Raw genomic sequence first — 17,442 nt, forward strand, 5'->3', positions numbered from 1 at the left:
CATGCTAAGGCAGCCATGACATTGAATCTTCATCTCCAGGAGACACACGATGATAGCAAACTTCTTGTACCTTGGCTCTTAATCTTTCTGCTCTGTGTTCTCCAGTGTTCATGGAGTCTTGGATGCAGGAGTTGTGTTGTAGATGTATCAGTTGGGACTGGGTTTCACAGCTCTGCATTTTTTTTTTTTGGTTGTAGTTTTCTGTAATAGGCTCCTGCTGCAAAAAGATGTCTCCTTGATGAGGGGTGAGGTCTCCATTTATATGTGGGTATTAGGATAATATCTGGAGTATAGTTGTGGTTCATGATGGTTTAGTAAAGTAGCAGTTGTAGGTTCTCCAAGATCCACAACTTCACTACCCCTGGGGAGTTGACTAGGTTCCCAGGACCAGGCATGATTTGCCTCTTATTGAGTGAATCTTACGTGCAATTCAAGAGCTATTGGTTACCAAGGCATGCCTACATGGAAGCATTTTATTTATATATGTAGCTGGGCGTAGTACCACAGACCTTTAATCCCAGTACTTGGCAGACAGATGCAGGTGAATCTCTGAGTTTGAGGCCAGCCTAGTCTACAGAGAGAATGCCAAGACAGCCAGAACTACACAGAGAAACCTGTCTCAAAAAAAAATAAAAGTGGGTATGTATGCATGTATGTATGTATAGACTCAACGTGTATTATAGGTATTCTTAGGTAGCTAGAGAACAATCTGATTCCTCATAACTCCTTATGGTTATTTATCTCTCCCCCTTCAGTGTTCACCTCCCTCTCCTGTCTCTAACTACCCCACCCCCAATTTCTCCTCTCTGCAGTTCCCCTGCCCCCATTTTACTTTCCTGGTTTCTGCAGTTACTCCAGGTTATAACTCACATTTCAATAGTTGGAGCTGGGAGCCTCAGATGAGAGAGAACATGCAGTGTTTGTCTTTCTGGGTCTGGGATTCCTCATTCAATATGATTTCCTAGTTCCACCCATTTATATGCAGTTACCTGTCCATGAGTTCATTTTCTTCCAGCTGAATTGTATCCATATAATGCATAGTGGATATGGGCCACATTTTTACTGTCCATTCATCAGATGAAGGCTATCGTCTTCACTTCTTAGCTACTGTGAACATTGGTGAACATAACTGTGCAAGTATCTGTAGAGTAAGATGTTGGGCCTTTGGGCATATGCCCAGGAATGGTATAACTAGGTCATATGGCAGATTTATTTTTAAATTTTTGAGAATTCGCTGTGCTGATTTCCAGAGTGACTGGATCAATTTGCAATCCCACCAACACACATTCCACACACACACCAGCATTTGCCAAAACACTTTCCCCTTCTCTCTTGAGTCTTGAGGAAAGATACAGATGTGATTTAAATGAGACGCTTGCTAAACAGAAATCACAGTTCTCCATTCTACCTACCAAGCGGTTGATTAACGCTTGCAAATGTGATTAACCGAGTATCATGTGGCAAAATAGAAGTCAGCTTTTAGCAGTCCTCCATCAGGAGTCAGTGAGCCCAGCTCTTAGCTAAGAATGTGACAGGCTTAGGAACAGCCCTTCCAGGATGTGACAACTGTCTTATAGCTAAGAACTGAATCCTCATGGCCACCCATCAGGCTCCCCATAAACATCTCTGTGCAGTCGGTTCATCCATGTGGTCAACTGAGCATCCTCTACCTTTGTCTCATTAGCGGTAGGTCACCGTGAAGGTCTCCAGGCCTTGGTGATGATGTTCTGTAGTGATGTAAAGGTAGAAACCTGTATAGAGGAAGCATCTTCAGCAAGCTATTCTCAGGTTTTAAAATAACATTTTCTCCTTCTGCAAATGACCTCATTCATCTTGTCTGCAGAGCCAGTTAAATCTATAGTTTTTAGTTTTCTCTGTTATTTTTTTCTTCAAGGACATTTTTCTTAAATTATTAGTTTTGTGTTGATAACTGAATGCCAGGCAGCTGAATACACACGTGTCAGTGGTAAATGCAATCACCACCAATTAAGCATTCCTTTTTCAGAAGATTGTGCCTGTGGCTGTGAGTTGTTTGACTTACCTTTTGTTGCTCTTTTGAACTAGGGTCTTACTGTGTAGCCCAGGCTGTCTTTGAACTTGTGAACTTCTGGACTCAGCATTTCTCATTCTGAGTGCTGGGATTTGATTCGCCACAATCAGTTTGCACTTTGTGATAAAGATTTTGGGAGAGAGGGGTAAGAAATGGAGGGAGTAAATTGGAGTCTTCCAGAGTTGGTAGGTCTCCAACTTGGATTGCCAAAGCTAGCCTTGAATTCAGATCTGCCACCTTCTGGGTGCTGTGATGAAAGTACCACTCTTGGCCTGAAGCTTTGGATTGCATGCATTTTCTTCTGGTGTTGGCAGGGGATAGAGGGTGTTCTTAGTTTGCAAGGTGAGAATAAAACAAACCGTCCTCAGATTGTGCTGAGGGCCACGGACTTTGTGTGTTCTATACTCAAAGCCATGGATCTCGGGTCTTCAACTACAAAGGTTGTAAGTCTAGACAAACTTAGGATTGGAAAGGTGGTAGAGGATGTCTGAAAGGCACTGGAGGCAGCAGGCATCAGAGTGCAGGTCTAGAGAGCCCATGTCAGAATGGATGTTCCAGTAGAAGAGTACATAAAAAATCTTTAAAATGTTTTATTTTTAGCATCTGTGTGGTTTCCCCTTTTCCCTGTGAAAAGGGGGAATAAAACCCAAACACTCACCTCTTGGAATCAGAGATGAAGTGTGCATACATCAGATGCCTAACTACAGCATCCTGAGAGGAAGCCCAAAGCGGACGGGCTCAGGCAGACACCTCCATAGAATTGTAGAGCTGTGGGGCCTGGAAAAGTCATGTGACATAATCAATCGTAGGCTGTGTAAACGTCTGTCCTTTCTTTCCAAAGAGGAAGACAGTAGTCCCCACTAGGTTTGTGACATCCTAAGTTGAGGTGTAGGGCTGGAGCACCATCTTGTGGTCAGGCTCAGGACAGGACTATAAAAATAGCTCTTGTTTTGTACCTTAACACAGAACTATATAATTCCTAGTAGATTCTCCTGTGGCTACCTAAGACGTTAAGAAAAATGTTTTCCATTTTATGTATGCATATAGTAAAATATGCATCCACAAATGCATGTATGAATATGCAAAATGCATAAATCCATAAATGCATGTATGAATATGCAAAATAACGACTTGTGTATGTGTCCGTAGAGGTTTAAGCTTCCACTTTTGGTGTAGGACTTTTCAGGCTTAAAAAAATAATAAAATAGAGTGAGAAAAGACAGATGTATAATAATATATAATAAAGTGTAATAGGTGATTATCTCTCTCCAGTGCCAATCACTGTCTTTATAGCTCAATAATTCCCTCAATTCCCTTATGCTTGTGGAGGTTTTTTGGGGGTGGGGGAGGGTTTAGGACAGGGTTTCTCTGTGTAGCCTTCACTGCCCTGAAACTTGCTCTATAAACCAGAGAGGTCTGCCTGCATCTACCTCCCAAGTGCTACCATGACCCCCGTTTCCCTGATATTCTTATGACTGCCTATGCAATGGATAAGGCATTGGTCAAAGAGCCAGCCCTCCTGGGTGAGCTCTGGATGAGCGTGGTCTAGTGCTCTACTCAGAGTCCTGGAGCCCGCACGGTCCTCTTACCCACGGATAAAGTTTATTCTTCTGGGGTCGGGAAAAGTTGTGCAGAGATTGATCCAGTGTTTTAAACAACTTCATAGGGAACTGTGGAAACATGCTGATTTCCTCGTTTTCCAGCCCATTGCTGCATGTCAGTGGTTTTTTTAAAAAAGGGATTTAAAATAAATATAGCCTAAGAATTTGAGTTCAGAGACTTTTTACTTAGAAGTGTGTTGAAAGTATGCTCCCTATGGAGAATATGGGTCTTTTTACTTGCTAGCGATTTTATATACTAACGTTACATTTGTTCCCTGTGTAAATCTATCCATCCATATACAGGGTTTAGAAGCCTGAAAGCTGCCAAGCAGTGGTGGCGCACGGCTTCAATCCCAGCACTCGGGAGACAGAGGCAGGTGGATTTCTGAGTTCGAGGCCAGCCTGGTCTACAGAGTGAGTTCCAGGACAGCCAGGGCTACACAGAGAAACCCTGTCTCAAAAAAACAAACAAATCAAACAATAAACAAACAAACAAACAAGCAAATAAATAAATAAATAAATAAATAAATAAATAAATAAATAAATAGAAGCTTTAAAGCTGAAGGGAAGTGTCACAAGCCAGTTTTTACTCCCAAACTGCTTCCTTTTGCCTCTCTCTGAATTCAGCCAATATTAAGCGAGTGCAAGTAGACTAGGAATTCAACTTTTCCTCCCTAGAGGACTGGGAGGTTAGAGGGCAGTGTGGTCTCAAACCTTCCTAATGCTGTGACCTTTTAACAGAGATCCTCATGTTGTGGTGACCCCCATCCGTACTATTATTTTCATTGCTACTTCATAACTGTACTTGGGATACTGTTATAAATCATAATGTAAATATTTTTGGAGATAGAGCTTTGTCAAAAGGGTCTCCAACCACAGACTGAGAACCTGCTATAGAGCGAAGAGCAGGGAGGGAGGCTAAGAGAAGGGATGTCCGCACTCAATTTGTTAGGCTTTCTAGTCATCTCTGTAGCCATTATCACTTGTCATGACTGGAAGGCGTGGCACCGGAAGGCGTGGCACCGGAAGCACTCAGATGGGATCATAATGAAATTAGAGATCCATTCCACCTAAGTGAACGGGGATCCTGTACCCAGAGATAGGCAAGGCAAGTGTGGGCAGGAATTCAGCGAGGTCACCAGGTGCTACTGGGGACTGACTTCTCCAATCAGCCTTGAAGGCTAACGTCTCGCAAAATATCCTAAACAAGAAGTCAGGAAAGAGTAATCGAGTTGGCCAGTAAAATCGCCAAAGACAAAGAAGGATGCTTAAAGAAACCTGCAACAGATTCTGCGTAGAGTCTGGCATTTTGCACATGCTGGGTGGGTGTTCAACATGTTTGCTGTCTTGTGTTACATGATATAACTAACCCCATGGTGTTATGGAGATACTTTGATGAATCTTACTCACAGAGATGTCAAGTATGACATCAGCACTGCTGGGTTTGGTCTGTTCTGTGGTTAACTGAAACAGAAATTAAAGCTCAAAAACCGAAACAAACAAAACAAAAAAACAACTAAAATTAAAGAAAAACAGAAACAGTGAACCACGAAGATGAGTTCCAGGCCAGGCCAGCCTTTAAAATCAACATTTTACTAAACCTACTGATTTAGCCAACTAGATTCTTCTCAAATGCCTTCTGGAAACAGTCCTACTAGCTGTGATACTGTGTCTGCTACACAAGACACAAGTTCTACCTTTCTGGCCAGTCTCAGCAAGAGGATCTTGTTTTTCGGGTAGGTGGAGATGTGGCTGAGGGGGGGGGGGGGGAGGCTGCAGAGACAGCTGCCTTCTCCACACCACTGTATGAGTCCCCCCTCGGCCAGACCACAGCTTTAAACGATATTGTTTCTCATCTCAAAGGCATTTCTTTCTAGCTTCAGAATGAATGCTGGTAGACTCTTTTGTCACAGGCCTGAGGACTTATGCTCTTGTTTTCAAAGTGGGGCAGACCTATAGAGACCAGAAACAATACAGAACAAACTCAAGGTTTTATGGATCAGGGACAGAATGTTACTGCAATCTCGCTCTGACCTGCTGCCATTCCCTACCCTTGGGATCTCTGTCAAATGAATTTACAAGAAATGCAGGGCTTCATGTAGAAGACAGATTACAGAATAACATGAGTGGTTACTGTGGAAGTAAACACTCTCACAGGTGACTGGCTGATGAGACCATTATGAAGACACTATAAGGCTTAAGAGGCTATATACTGTATCTTCTAGTGTCTGGGACGGTTTTCCTGAGGCGTGTTTTCCAGTTTATATGATCAACTGACCCTTTTGAATTAACTCTTGCTGTGTGTAGGGGGTGGGAAAGAATGTTGTCGCTGACCTTTGAGAGTTCTCTGCTAGATAGGAACCTTAGAACATATAGGGCAGTGCAGAGAGTCATGCCTCCACCCAATGCCAGAGATATAACTCAGATTCTATTTTTTTTTTAAACCAGAAATCAAATAACAGGACAGACGAAAAAGCAAGAAAAGGTTCTAAAGCTATTAGAACAGCTGGGCTTTATCAGATGGAAAGACGACTTTCTTCTGTGGGCCCGATCCATGCCCCAAAACTTCCTCCCTTTCATAAAGCACTCGAAAGCTCACTAGTATTTCCTTCCGTCCTCTTTACCCTTCAGTTTCTCCCACACAAAATTTGCATTGTTGGAGATACAGGTGGGCCTGGAAGCTGGTGAAGAAGCAGGCGTCCTGCTGAGAGCAGGCTGTGTCCTTCTATAAATAAGGCCGTATTGGATAAAAGTTCCAAAAACTGTACCCAGTCCTGAGAGACTCCATTTTTTCAAAAGATGTATTCATTTTTTTTAATGTATATGAACGTGTATGTATGGGCAGATGCATGTTGTACTCAAGGAGGCCAGAAGAGGGTATCAGACACCCTGGAATTGGAATTAAGAAAGTTGTGAGCCACTTCATGAATGCTGGGAACCAAAATGCATCCTGTACAATATAGTAAGCGCGCTTTTTTGTTTTGTTTTGTTTTGTTTTGTTTTGAAGACAGGGTTTCTCTATAAAAGAAAGCACAAAGTTACAGGTCAGACAGATGTAAGCCATTAAGCAGTCGCTGGGATTTGAACCTGGGACCTTTGGAACTGCAGTCGGTTGCTCTTTACCATTGAGCTACCGCCGTAACTCTAGTAAACACACTTGACTGCAGAGCCCCGTCTCTGTGTCCTCAGACAATATTGTAGAAGCAGGTTTTGACTGCACTTTGAGGATGCAGTATGGCTGCACACCTGTGTGAACACGAATGGCACCAACTGTCTGGCACCAGAGAATTATGCACACAGAATAAGACAGCTTATGCCTGCAAACAGAGACGTCACCACTGTATAACGTATTGGGAGTGAATTAAGACACTAGGGGCATATTGACATTTTAAAATCAAATCAGGGCTACCAGACCCAAGAACCTCCTGAGCACGCTGGAGGCAGGAGAGCCAAGCTGGGTCTCTGCTTGGGTGGGTTATGACAGCCCCCCTCCTAATACACTTGGTAGTGTAGTCTAGCTCCTTTCCCTACATGTCCTACCCACACACACCCATCTCTGTACAATGCACACAAGCACACCTCTTAGGATCTCAGCTACTCCTCCTCTCAGAGCCCTTAATGGGAACCCCGAACAATGATCATGACTGCTGAGGATCATGGAGCCTGCTGCTCCCTGCAGCGTCTTCTCAACTTCTCTACTATTTTAAATAAAATCTCCTTGCAACTTTGCAATCACGGTGAGCTTTTACTTCAATGCTGAACAAAACACTAAGAACCTAGAAACAGTCAGTCCAAGCAACAACCTGGACTACTGGTACACACTAGACAAAGGAAAATGGCCAGCCAGCAGGATTCACAGTGTTTTGTAGAGGCAGCCAGGCCATGGTGTCTAGGCAAGAAGGGGTGTGGGTGAACAAAAACCCTGATCTCGTCCTGTTACTCTTCTGGGGTTCAAAGTGGCCCACATCAACTGCAAGCCCAAAAGAACTCACCTGGACACTAGGAAGAGGCAGACACGTTTTGCTACGTGGTCCCCAGACAAGGCATCTGACTACCAGATGTGGACATCAAGGACCAATAGGCAGAGGACTCCCAACTGTCCCAGGGGCTCAGCTCGGTACCTGATGACGATGCCATCTGCACTCGCTTAGCTGTCCTGTTCCTTCGGCTAGACCTGGCCTTGCCCTCATCCTGTCCCTTTGCTCTCAAACCTGTGACACTCACAGCCACAGCTGCCTCTGCAACCTTTCTTGCACCAATATAAAAAGGAAAGATATCTCAAAGAATAGCTTTTTATTTGTATTACAACGAAATTCGCATATGATATATTTGACTATACTTCAAGGCTGGAGGGAATAAAATACACCTAGCTATACAAATTATACATAGTAATAAACCAGTAAGTAAGAGAAACAGAAAAAAGTGAGACAAATACCCATCCCCTGAAAGCACCTGTCCACCTGCAGGGGCACAGTAAGAGCAACGGGGCACTGCCCCGTGCCCTGAGCTGTCGCCTCTGCCGTCTCACTGCCTTGCTCCATGATGATGCTGTACCCCCTTGCTGCCTAGCTGGCAACGCTGGTCTGCTCTGCTCTCGGGCTCTCTTTGGGCTTGGAGTAGTCCCAGGGCCGCCTGCCCTCCGTGAATCCGTAGAGCTTCCTGAGTGCCACTCGCGCGGCTTCCTCCTCTGCGACGAGTACAGTTTCCCCAGGTCCCTCTGCCATCAGCTTTTTGTCACTAGGAAGAAAGCAGACAGGGATCTGAACGCCAGGAAGACAGAGCACAGGAGGCCGTTATGCCTCCCATCCCGGTCCACTAAAGACAACAACCTATGAGGCCCACTTCCTCCAGCCAAAGCGCCCGGCGGCGGCACCAGGAGCAGGAGTTCACAGGATTGGAGCCCAGTGGTGGCTCACTCCTTTGATGCCAGCATGTGGGAGGCAGAGGCAGGCAGAGCTCTGAGTATGAAACAGCTAGGTCTACACGGCAAGCTCCTTAGATTAGAAAATCTTCATACAAAGATTGGAAAAATATTCACAGAAAATTTAATCTAGTTATCTTAGATACTCAATGTCCACATCTACTGCTCTAACTGAAGTCTATGTCTGCCTCTTTCTGTCTGTCTCTCTGTCTCTCTGTCCTGCTTCCCCGCCCCACCCTTCTCCCCGGGAAAGCATTTCACCACTGAGCTACACCTCTACCCCACTTTAATCTTAAAACCTGAAACCAATTTCAAACAAGTTTATTTCTAACAAAACTAAACGGCTCTAAGTGCTGGCACTTTGACAGACAGCAAAGCTCCTTTCTTCCACTCTGAGGCTTGGTTGAAGCTGCTGCCAAGAACAGATCAAGATAGAAATAAAAGTTTTATATAGAAAATACAAGATGAGTTTATATCCCATGAAATTCTATAGCACACAGCCGTCCAAAAGTGACTCAGCAGGAGCTGGAGGGAAGGCTCGGTGCTTAAGAGCACTGACTGTTCCTGCAGAGAACCCAGGTGTGGTTTCCAGGACAAACCCAGCAGCTAACAAACATCAGTAACTCCAGTTCCAGAACTGATACCTGCTTCTAGCCTCCACATGCATGTGGTGCAGACATACACACAGGCCAACACTCACACACATAAGATCTTTAAGTTACTATTAGCAAAACACAGATAACGTGTCTAGGAATAACAGAAAGGGGAAAAAAAAAAAAAAAACATCACCACCATCAATAACAAAAACCAGATAATGACCCTATTCGCCCTGCCCACCGTGTAACTCTGGGTGGCCTCTCTATAGACAGTTTGACCTCAAACTCAGAGATCTGCTTGCCTCTACCTCCTGAATGCTAGCCTAGGATTAAAGACATATCCCCATGCCCAGCTCAGGGATACAATTTTAATGCTGTTAGAAGTAACACTTAAAAACTGGAAGTCTATCTTTAAGGCCTCCAATGAAAGTTAAAAAGTGAAGAATGGATTTTTACTAACCAGTATAAGCCAACAAAATATAAAGGCAAAGCAGTTGTGCTTCCAGACTGCCTGGTGAGTCTAGACTCAGGAGCTGAAATGTTTCTCTTCTTCAGTTCCTCTACGAGGAGTCCCATGGGATTGACGACGGTCCACATCTCAAAGAGCTCTTTCCCCGTCATTTGTGTTATTAAAAAGTCCTGGGCATAAAATAACATTTAAATTAGAACAAAGAATAGTATGGCCAGAATTCAAAATCTATTTTTACCATGAAAACTAACAGGCAATGAATGGCAGAAGAAACTTTCTGCACTAAAGCACTGCTTGCAAAATAGAGATTACAGAGTGTGTTCAGTTGCTGGCTTTGGAATCTCAGTTTGAGCTTCTCCCTCATGGGCTCACACATGCAAGGCCAGAACACAATGTACCGGAGTTATACCTGAATGCCCCATAGGTTGTTGTTTGTTTGTATTTTTTAATAAAAACTATTGAATTTAAAATGTTTCAATTTCAAACCTAGAGAAAATGATGTCAAGCAATATAACCTATGAAAAGTAGTCAAAGGACAGACTCCAGCCTTAGAATTCAAGAGTCAGATTATTGGAATTCAATGTAGAAGAAAGCATGTGTCTGTCTACTTACTAAGGACACATCCACAAGGATGCGCCTTCCCTCCATGGTGGACTGCAACCCATCTTAAACCCTTAGCTAAAAATAAATATTTTCCCCTTAAAAATAAACCAAACCAAACCAAAAAAAAACTTAAAAAGCTAAAAATAACTTAAGTCTTCAGAACTCACACCTACTTTCCACAGCACTGGCAAAAAAACCTGAGACAACAACCACAAAGTTACCACGAAATAATCTGGTCCTTGCAAGCTTTGGGGTAGGAACAGTCAGTTCTACCGAGACCTAGCAAAGGACTGCATGAGAAGAAGAAACTCCCCTTCTCCCATCGAGCAGGTCTGAACAGGCGCATCTACCCATGACCCACCCTGATGAACAGTGCGGCCCTCTCAGGTCCACTGCTCTGCAGCAGGGCTCCAATCACTGCAAAGAAAGTCCGACGTAACACAGGCAGAGGGACCGGAAACTCCGCACTGAGGGTCAACTGCTCCACCGCCAAGTTCCTGGCCACGTGACAGACAACTGCCTCCCCAGTGAGAAAGTTAACTAGACTCTCGACACCTTCACTGGGCAAGTCTGGGAACTCATCTTCCAGAAACTGCGTGAGGCACCGATGCGAAAAAGACAGCCCTTGTTCTGACAGTTCCTGGTTGTCCTTAAGATTCAGGAGAGCCGCTTCCTTCTCTATGCCAAGGTTCCGACGTTTGGCCTCTTCGCTTTTGATGTAGCAGGTATTGATAAACGCAGTTTTGAGAAGGTCCAACGAAAAGGTTTCTTGTAACCGAGCTCCAAAGGCTTGGATCTCGGCATGGTAATCCCAGTTTGGCTTCTCTGAGCTGAGGAGGCAGAGACAGAGACGTAAGAGACGGTAAGGAGGAGGGCAGGGCGCCATGAAGATGTGCTCTACCTTTATTACATAAAGGAAGGAGATAAAGTTTGTTTCTTTTATTGTCGGGTTCTAACAGCTTAAATACAAAGAGTAATGCAGCTGAACACTGGCAGTCCTCTATTACAGGGTACGTGTGAGCTGTGGACTTTCCCCTTTGCCTTAACTCTATACAGAGACAGGGTTTCTCTGCATAGCGCTGGCTGTCCTGGAACTCACCATATTAAAGAGACTGTTCATATCCTGTTAGGCTGCTCTTCTAGCTTTTAAGTTCCTTCTTTCTGCTCTAACAGTGAAACTATGCTCTCCACCTAAGTATGAACAAATTATAACTGTACAGATTCGGGCCACAAACTAAAAGCAATTATCCTTAAGTTTATATCCTATTTATTTAAATCTCAGAAATATCCAGTTACATAAGCTAGTATCAGTATTGTGTGTTAAAACTTCATAACCACAGGCGAGGGTTGAGGATGTTGTAATTCAGTGGTAGAGCGCCTAGTAGCAGACACAAAAGCCTGGTGTGTGCAGGTAACGGACACACACAACAACAAGGATTAAAATGTCTTTTCCTAGAGAAAAATAAAACCAGAATGAAACCCTTTAAAGTTAAGAGAGAGGAGAAAAATAGAAGATCTAAGTTGAAAATCATAAACCTAAAGTTGTGTTCTATATTTTTTTCTAGTTTTTAAAAGAATTATTTATTTGTTTTATGTATGAGTACACTGTCGCTGTATCAGATACACCAGAAGAGGGCATCAGATCCCATTACAGATGTTTGTGAGCCACCATGTGGTTGCTGGGAATTGAACTCAGGACCTCTGGAAGTCTAGTCGGTGCTCTTAACCACTGAGCCATCTCTCCAGCCCCAGTTTTTTCCAATTTTAATTCATGAATCTTAAAATACCCACCTGTCTATTGGGCAAGGGAATGGAAATTAAGACATGATTCTGAGTTTTGCTTATTAAACCACAGTAATTTTGTAACAGAAGGTGTATTCTCACTGGTATTAGTGTAATCGGGATCAATATTCTCCTGGAGGGCAATATTAAAATAGTAATCAACATTTCAGCTCAGGAATAACTAGCTAACTAGAGACAGTTCCCACTTCTTTGGTGTACTAACAATCTAATGGAAGTCAAAGGCTGGGGTAACTCTAAGAATGAAGTCGATCTTCGTGTACTTTTGTCCACAGAGTATACAGATAGTGCATGATGCAGGATCAAATATAAGCATGATGCACTTTATGAAAATGTGTGTTGTTGTTGTTGTTGTCTGTTTTGATTTGTTCGCCCTCCCGCCCCCAGGCAACAAGATTAATTAGATCAAACTCCTAAACTTTTACACTCTTACTCCGGGCAGTGGACACAAAATTCAGTTCCATTACAGAACTAAATTTTTCTGCCCCGGTACGCAATACTGCAGAGCCAATCAATGATCCTATTCCTCTTAGAGGTCCTCAAGCGGCCAGCGATTGGGAAGCGGCAGATCTGGGCCAAGCCCCATGCCAAGCGTGGCCCTCTGGCAGACCCCATTTGTTTATTTTCGGCGGGTGAGATCTGCAGGGCACAGCCCGGCCCCAGTCGCCCAGTTCCTCTGCACCGCAGCTGCAGCCCAGTGCCCTCGCCGCCCCCTTAGCCATTCGACCCCCCCGAGACGCCTACCGTCGCACGGGCGGCGGCGGGCAGCGCAGCAGGCGCCATCGCTCCAGCTCCTTCTGGAAGCGGAAGGCGGCACGGAATCCCTTCTTCACTCCCCGAACCGGAGGAGCCAGCGTGGGGACGACCGGAGCCAAGAGGCGACAAGGGCCTTGCTGCAGCAGCCGGAATACAGCAGAAGCCATGGCAAGAACAAGGCAATGGGAGGCGGAAGGAAGACAGCCGGAGCGGTGTAGGCCGAACACGGTTCCCCGGAAATAGGTGCTGCGGCAGTGAGGTGCCTGAGTCCTAGAGGACACCGAAGAGGGAGCGTGGCTAGTGTTCTGCGCACGCGCAAGTGAATCTTTCCTGCCTATTCTGTAAGAGTGGGTGCAGAAATTACTGGGTTGCTTGAACCTGTCAGTCTCTCTTGTGTTTATTTCTCATTAAAGCAGAACAAAAACTAGTTTCTTTGTCGTTTTAAGGAAAACACTTAAATTTTCAAAAGAAAAACGTTTCTTGTTTACATCCAGTCTTAAAAGTTGCAGACTATCCATGCATCCACTACTGAGCAAATGTTTTCAAAGTTTATGACTTTACCTGACCGTTCTCCAAAAAGTCTCGCTTACCAAAACATGTTCAGGAGTGTGTTTAACTTAACCAAAATTAATGTTTGTATTTTAAAACAACTACATTTTTTTAACTATGGAGAACGACTTGGGACAAGAAGGGATGCAGAAAAATATTAACTGTGAAATTGTGAGTTCTAAAAAAAAAAAAAAAAAATCTGAATTAACGTTTGCAGTTTTCCTAACAAAATATGAACGAAAGACCTGAAGTCAGAAATGGAAGTGTCTGCTTCTATTCTCATAGTTGTATGTTGAACATCTTTTCCTCAAGAGGCACCTTTCTATGGTTCTATACAAAGGCAACAATTCCCCTGCAGTCACACAGTTTAGACTCGAAGATCTTTAATTGTGCCTGCTTTCACAAACAGCTTGTTCTGGTTACTAAATTATTTTTTAATTTATTTCCACGGTAGATATCACACCGCCTCTCTCTGGTTATTGTAATTGGTTTCCAAACAAGGCTAGTATTGCTCTACCTGTCCCGACATGCATTTTCACCTGCTTTGAAATACAGACTAAGGCTTATTACTGCCTGGTTAGAGTCTTCAATGCTAGGACTGTGCAGTCCAGTTTGAGCTTCTTCAAGGTGGAGAATCTGAATGGCTTCTTTAAACCTATAAAAGGACTTCCAATGGATTACTGATTGAAGCAAATTCTCTAAAACAGATCAGAATGGTATTAAAAGCATTGAAAATGTATGGGCCACCAGATAAGTGGATTCAAAGAAATCACAGGGCGTTTTCATTTCTGCAATATTTCATTTATTGGTATAAATAATCTGAAGTTGTTTGATGTAACTGATGAACCAGCCTGCCTACATCCTGGACTTAACAGCTAACTTATAGTAATGACAAACAACTTTTGTACCTGTTTTTGATTAAATCTGTTTCTCAAGGATTGGGCTATGCCCAACTAGTCATCTTAACTACACATGGCTCTGTACTGCCTGTTTCAGGAAATAGAAACCATGCCCTTGTTTCAAAAGGTGATTAGGACCACCTGTTGTTATGACTGCTGTGTTATGACCACCTTGCAACCATATCTTTGATTCAGGAGGTTATTACAACCAACTTCTTATGCTCACGTTCTGCCTCTGTCACTGCCTATTTGCCTGCCGAATCCTCCATTTGGACCCCACCCCCACCCCACTGCTGGACTACAAAATCCCTCTGTTCCCTAGATCTAATGCTGATCTCTTAAACCCCACCTTTATTGAGAGACAGCCAATGCACATAAATTTTAAAGGTTTGCTTTTATTAATTCTTTCTTTAATTAATTTGGCCGTAATGATTTGAGTTGTAGGTCTTTCTCCTCACATCTGTGGGATTAACAGTAATCCCAAGCTTAATAAAGTTAATGAAGGAGCTCCACACTCATCAGGAGTTTCCCCTTCAGACCCCAGATTAGGAAGAAACCACACCCCAACACCAGTTTTCACAGTTATCCTTTGTTAAGTGGGGAAGAAAAGTTAAAGTTGCTGCTTTCTGACTCAGGCAGAAAAACAGTAGCAAATGTTGTAGTTTAATTTTTAAAAAAGAAAAAGAAAAGAGAGGGCTGTGTTAGGATGGATGATATATTTTGATTGGGCATTTTAATTAGATGATCCAAAGGGGGTTATGATGGCTGGACTTCAATACTTAAATAGCTGGACTCTGGAGTTAGCCTTAGGAGGAGGACGTGACCAAATAAAGGAATAGACCTTGGTGGCTAGCTTTAGGAATGTAGTCTGATGGCTTTTAGCCGAGCAGAGGGAATGGAGAAGGGCAAAGTCTGCCAGAGCCAGGCTGCCCACAGTCCCTTCAGTGTGATGTCTCTATGTGCAGAGGCTCTCGGCAACAACAACTGTCAAATTAACCTGCAATGTCTCAAGCAGTTTCTCTCCCTCTATTGCCCCACATGAAGCTCAGAATTAACGTCTGTGTTCATCTCGCTTGTCACTCCACTGGTGGTGTCACTCCACAGGCTTATGTGGTGTGGTGGTTTTTCTTGGTTGTCCACTTGCCTACATATGGAAGTAACTAAAACCCAAACGACCAGTCACATTGGTGAGGGATTTTTTTTTCTTGATTAAATTATTTGAAATGAGAAATTCTGCTTCTAAACCAGAGTTTTGAGGTGGGAAGATAGGCCGTCAATCTGTGCCACCCTTTCTGCTGGCAGCCTACATAAAGGACATGGGAGAAGAAAAGAAAATCCTGCTTTCTTCGCTTGCTCTTGCTCTTGTAACAAGTCCGTCTTTTCACCGGCATCAGAGCCCACTTCCCTGGGATTTCAGCATATACTGAAGACCAGCTGAGACATGCAGCCTTGTGGATCGAACACCTTTGGATTCTCGGACCTTCTGTTTGTAGGCAGCCATTGTTGGATTAGCTGGACCACAGCCTATAAGCCATTCTAAGAAATCCCCCTTCCCTACTAGAGAGAGATTCATTCTGAGTTCTATCATAAGTTCTTTGTTTTGCTTTTGTTTTTCTTAAGATGCCAGTTAATGATCAGGTACAACAATTGCTTTTGAAGCCATGGTGAGGTGGTAACACAACACAGCAGAGTAGACAATGGCACAAAGCTCGTTCATTTCATGCCTAAGACATAAGAGAGAGTTCATGAAGAGGAAGGGGCTGAGGACCCAGAAGCTCCTTCAAAGGTCCATCCCCAGTGACTGCCAATCTCCCAGTAGGCCTCAACTAATAAAGGTTCCACCATTTTTTAGTAGTGCAATGGACTAATCACATAAGCTTTGAAGGGATATTGCAAATCTCAACATAGAAAACTTGTATTTTTAAAATCATGTTTCAATGAACAGAGGAAGAAGACAAATACTTAGATCCATGATTCAGTCCCAAATACTTGAAGGGACAAAACAAAATCATTTTTGTTGTATTTTTCTCTTAAGAACTTCACTAAGAACAATAATCCTCTCTTATTCCTAATTTTTTAAAGGTTTATTTATGTACTTTATGCATTTGGGTGTTTTGTTTGTATGCACATTTGCACACCAGAAGAGGGCATCGGTTCCCATGAGACTACAGTTATAGATGTTTGTGAGTCATCATGTGGGTGCTGAGAATTGAACTCAGGACCTCCGGAATAGCAGCCAGTTCTCTTAAATGTGGAACCATCACAATTCAATCTACGCTTTATAAGGGTCACCATTCTGGTTTCCAGTTGGTCAACATCCATTGAACACTGGGCAGAGACATACTGAGGAAGAAGAGAGAGTGAGGTATTGAGAGTTTGTTTTAACAATTGGTGAATACTTTTTGATGTTGTTATATTGGGGACCTTGCTTACTCAATCCTTCAGTGATGGCATGGACAGTTGGTACACAGTGTACAAAAAGATTAAAAAAATAGCAAAGGTAGTGATGTCTGTAGATTGCCTGCAAACAAGCAATCTCAACCAAGCAAAGTCTGTAAATCTCTTGGATTAGCTAAGGAATCAGATCCAAATGTTCTTTAAATTCCCCATGAAGAAAAGTATAAAATAAAACAGCTAGAGTTAAAACTGCTTAAAAACCAGGGTAACTAAGTCTTGATAAGGAATTAAGTCTATTCTACTGAAATTATGTTTGTAAAATCTAGTTGTGGGAAAGTTGACTCTAGATGCAATGGCCAAAGTAGAAAACTAGCAAAGTTCACTAGTGGCTCACAACAATCCAGAACTCCATTTCTAGGGCATCTGATGCCCTCTTCTGGTCTCTACAGGCACAAATAGAGTATACAATACACATAAAATGATAAAATAAATACATCTATAAAAACCTATAAATGTCAATATCAATCTGATGTAAGCATTTTAATATATAATTATACTGCAAAAGTCTTGATGCGGTAGTAGTTACAGAGACCTTCTGCATGAAATAGCTGTGTTGAGGAACCCTTAGAGAAGTGGGGTGACCAGTGCCAGGCAATACCTCGACTAAAACCTCAGGAGCAGATTCTCTGCTCTTACATCCTAGGCTTTTGAAGGCTATGTGTTACCTCACTAAGTTTTAGAGTAATTTGTTACTTGGGGAACAAATCAATTGGGTGAAATGGCAACATACATATTCCATGT

General features: G+C 43.1%; 1 protein-coding gene across 1 annotated transcript; it reads right to left on the reverse strand.

Moving 5' to 3' along the window:
• Nucleotides 1-7,929: 7,929 nt before the first annotated feature.
• On the reverse strand, nt 7,930-13,058 carry Mrpl44 (mitochondrial ribosomal protein L44). The gene is made up of 4 exons (XM_052193453.1): nt 12,785-13,058; nt 10,602-11,070; nt 9,629-9,807; nt 7,930-8,388 (listed from the first exon to the last, which is right to left on the reverse strand). The coding sequence occupies exons 1-4, from the start codon at nt 12,961-12,963 to the stop codon at nt 8,217-8,219; spliced, it is 999 nt and encodes a 332-aa protein (XP_052049413.1). The 5' UTR covers nt 12,964-13,058; the 3' UTR covers nt 7,930-8,216.
• Between the last annotated feature and the right edge of the window lie 4,384 nt (nt 13,059-17,442).

The sequence above is a fragment of the Apodemus sylvaticus genome, chromosome 9 (genome assembly GCF_947179515.1).
Source record: "Apodemus sylvaticus chromosome 9, mApoSyl1.1, whole genome shotgun sequence".
In the NCBI taxonomy this organism is placed as follows: Eukaryota; Metazoa; Chordata; class Mammalia; order Rodentia; family Muridae; genus Apodemus; species Apodemus sylvaticus.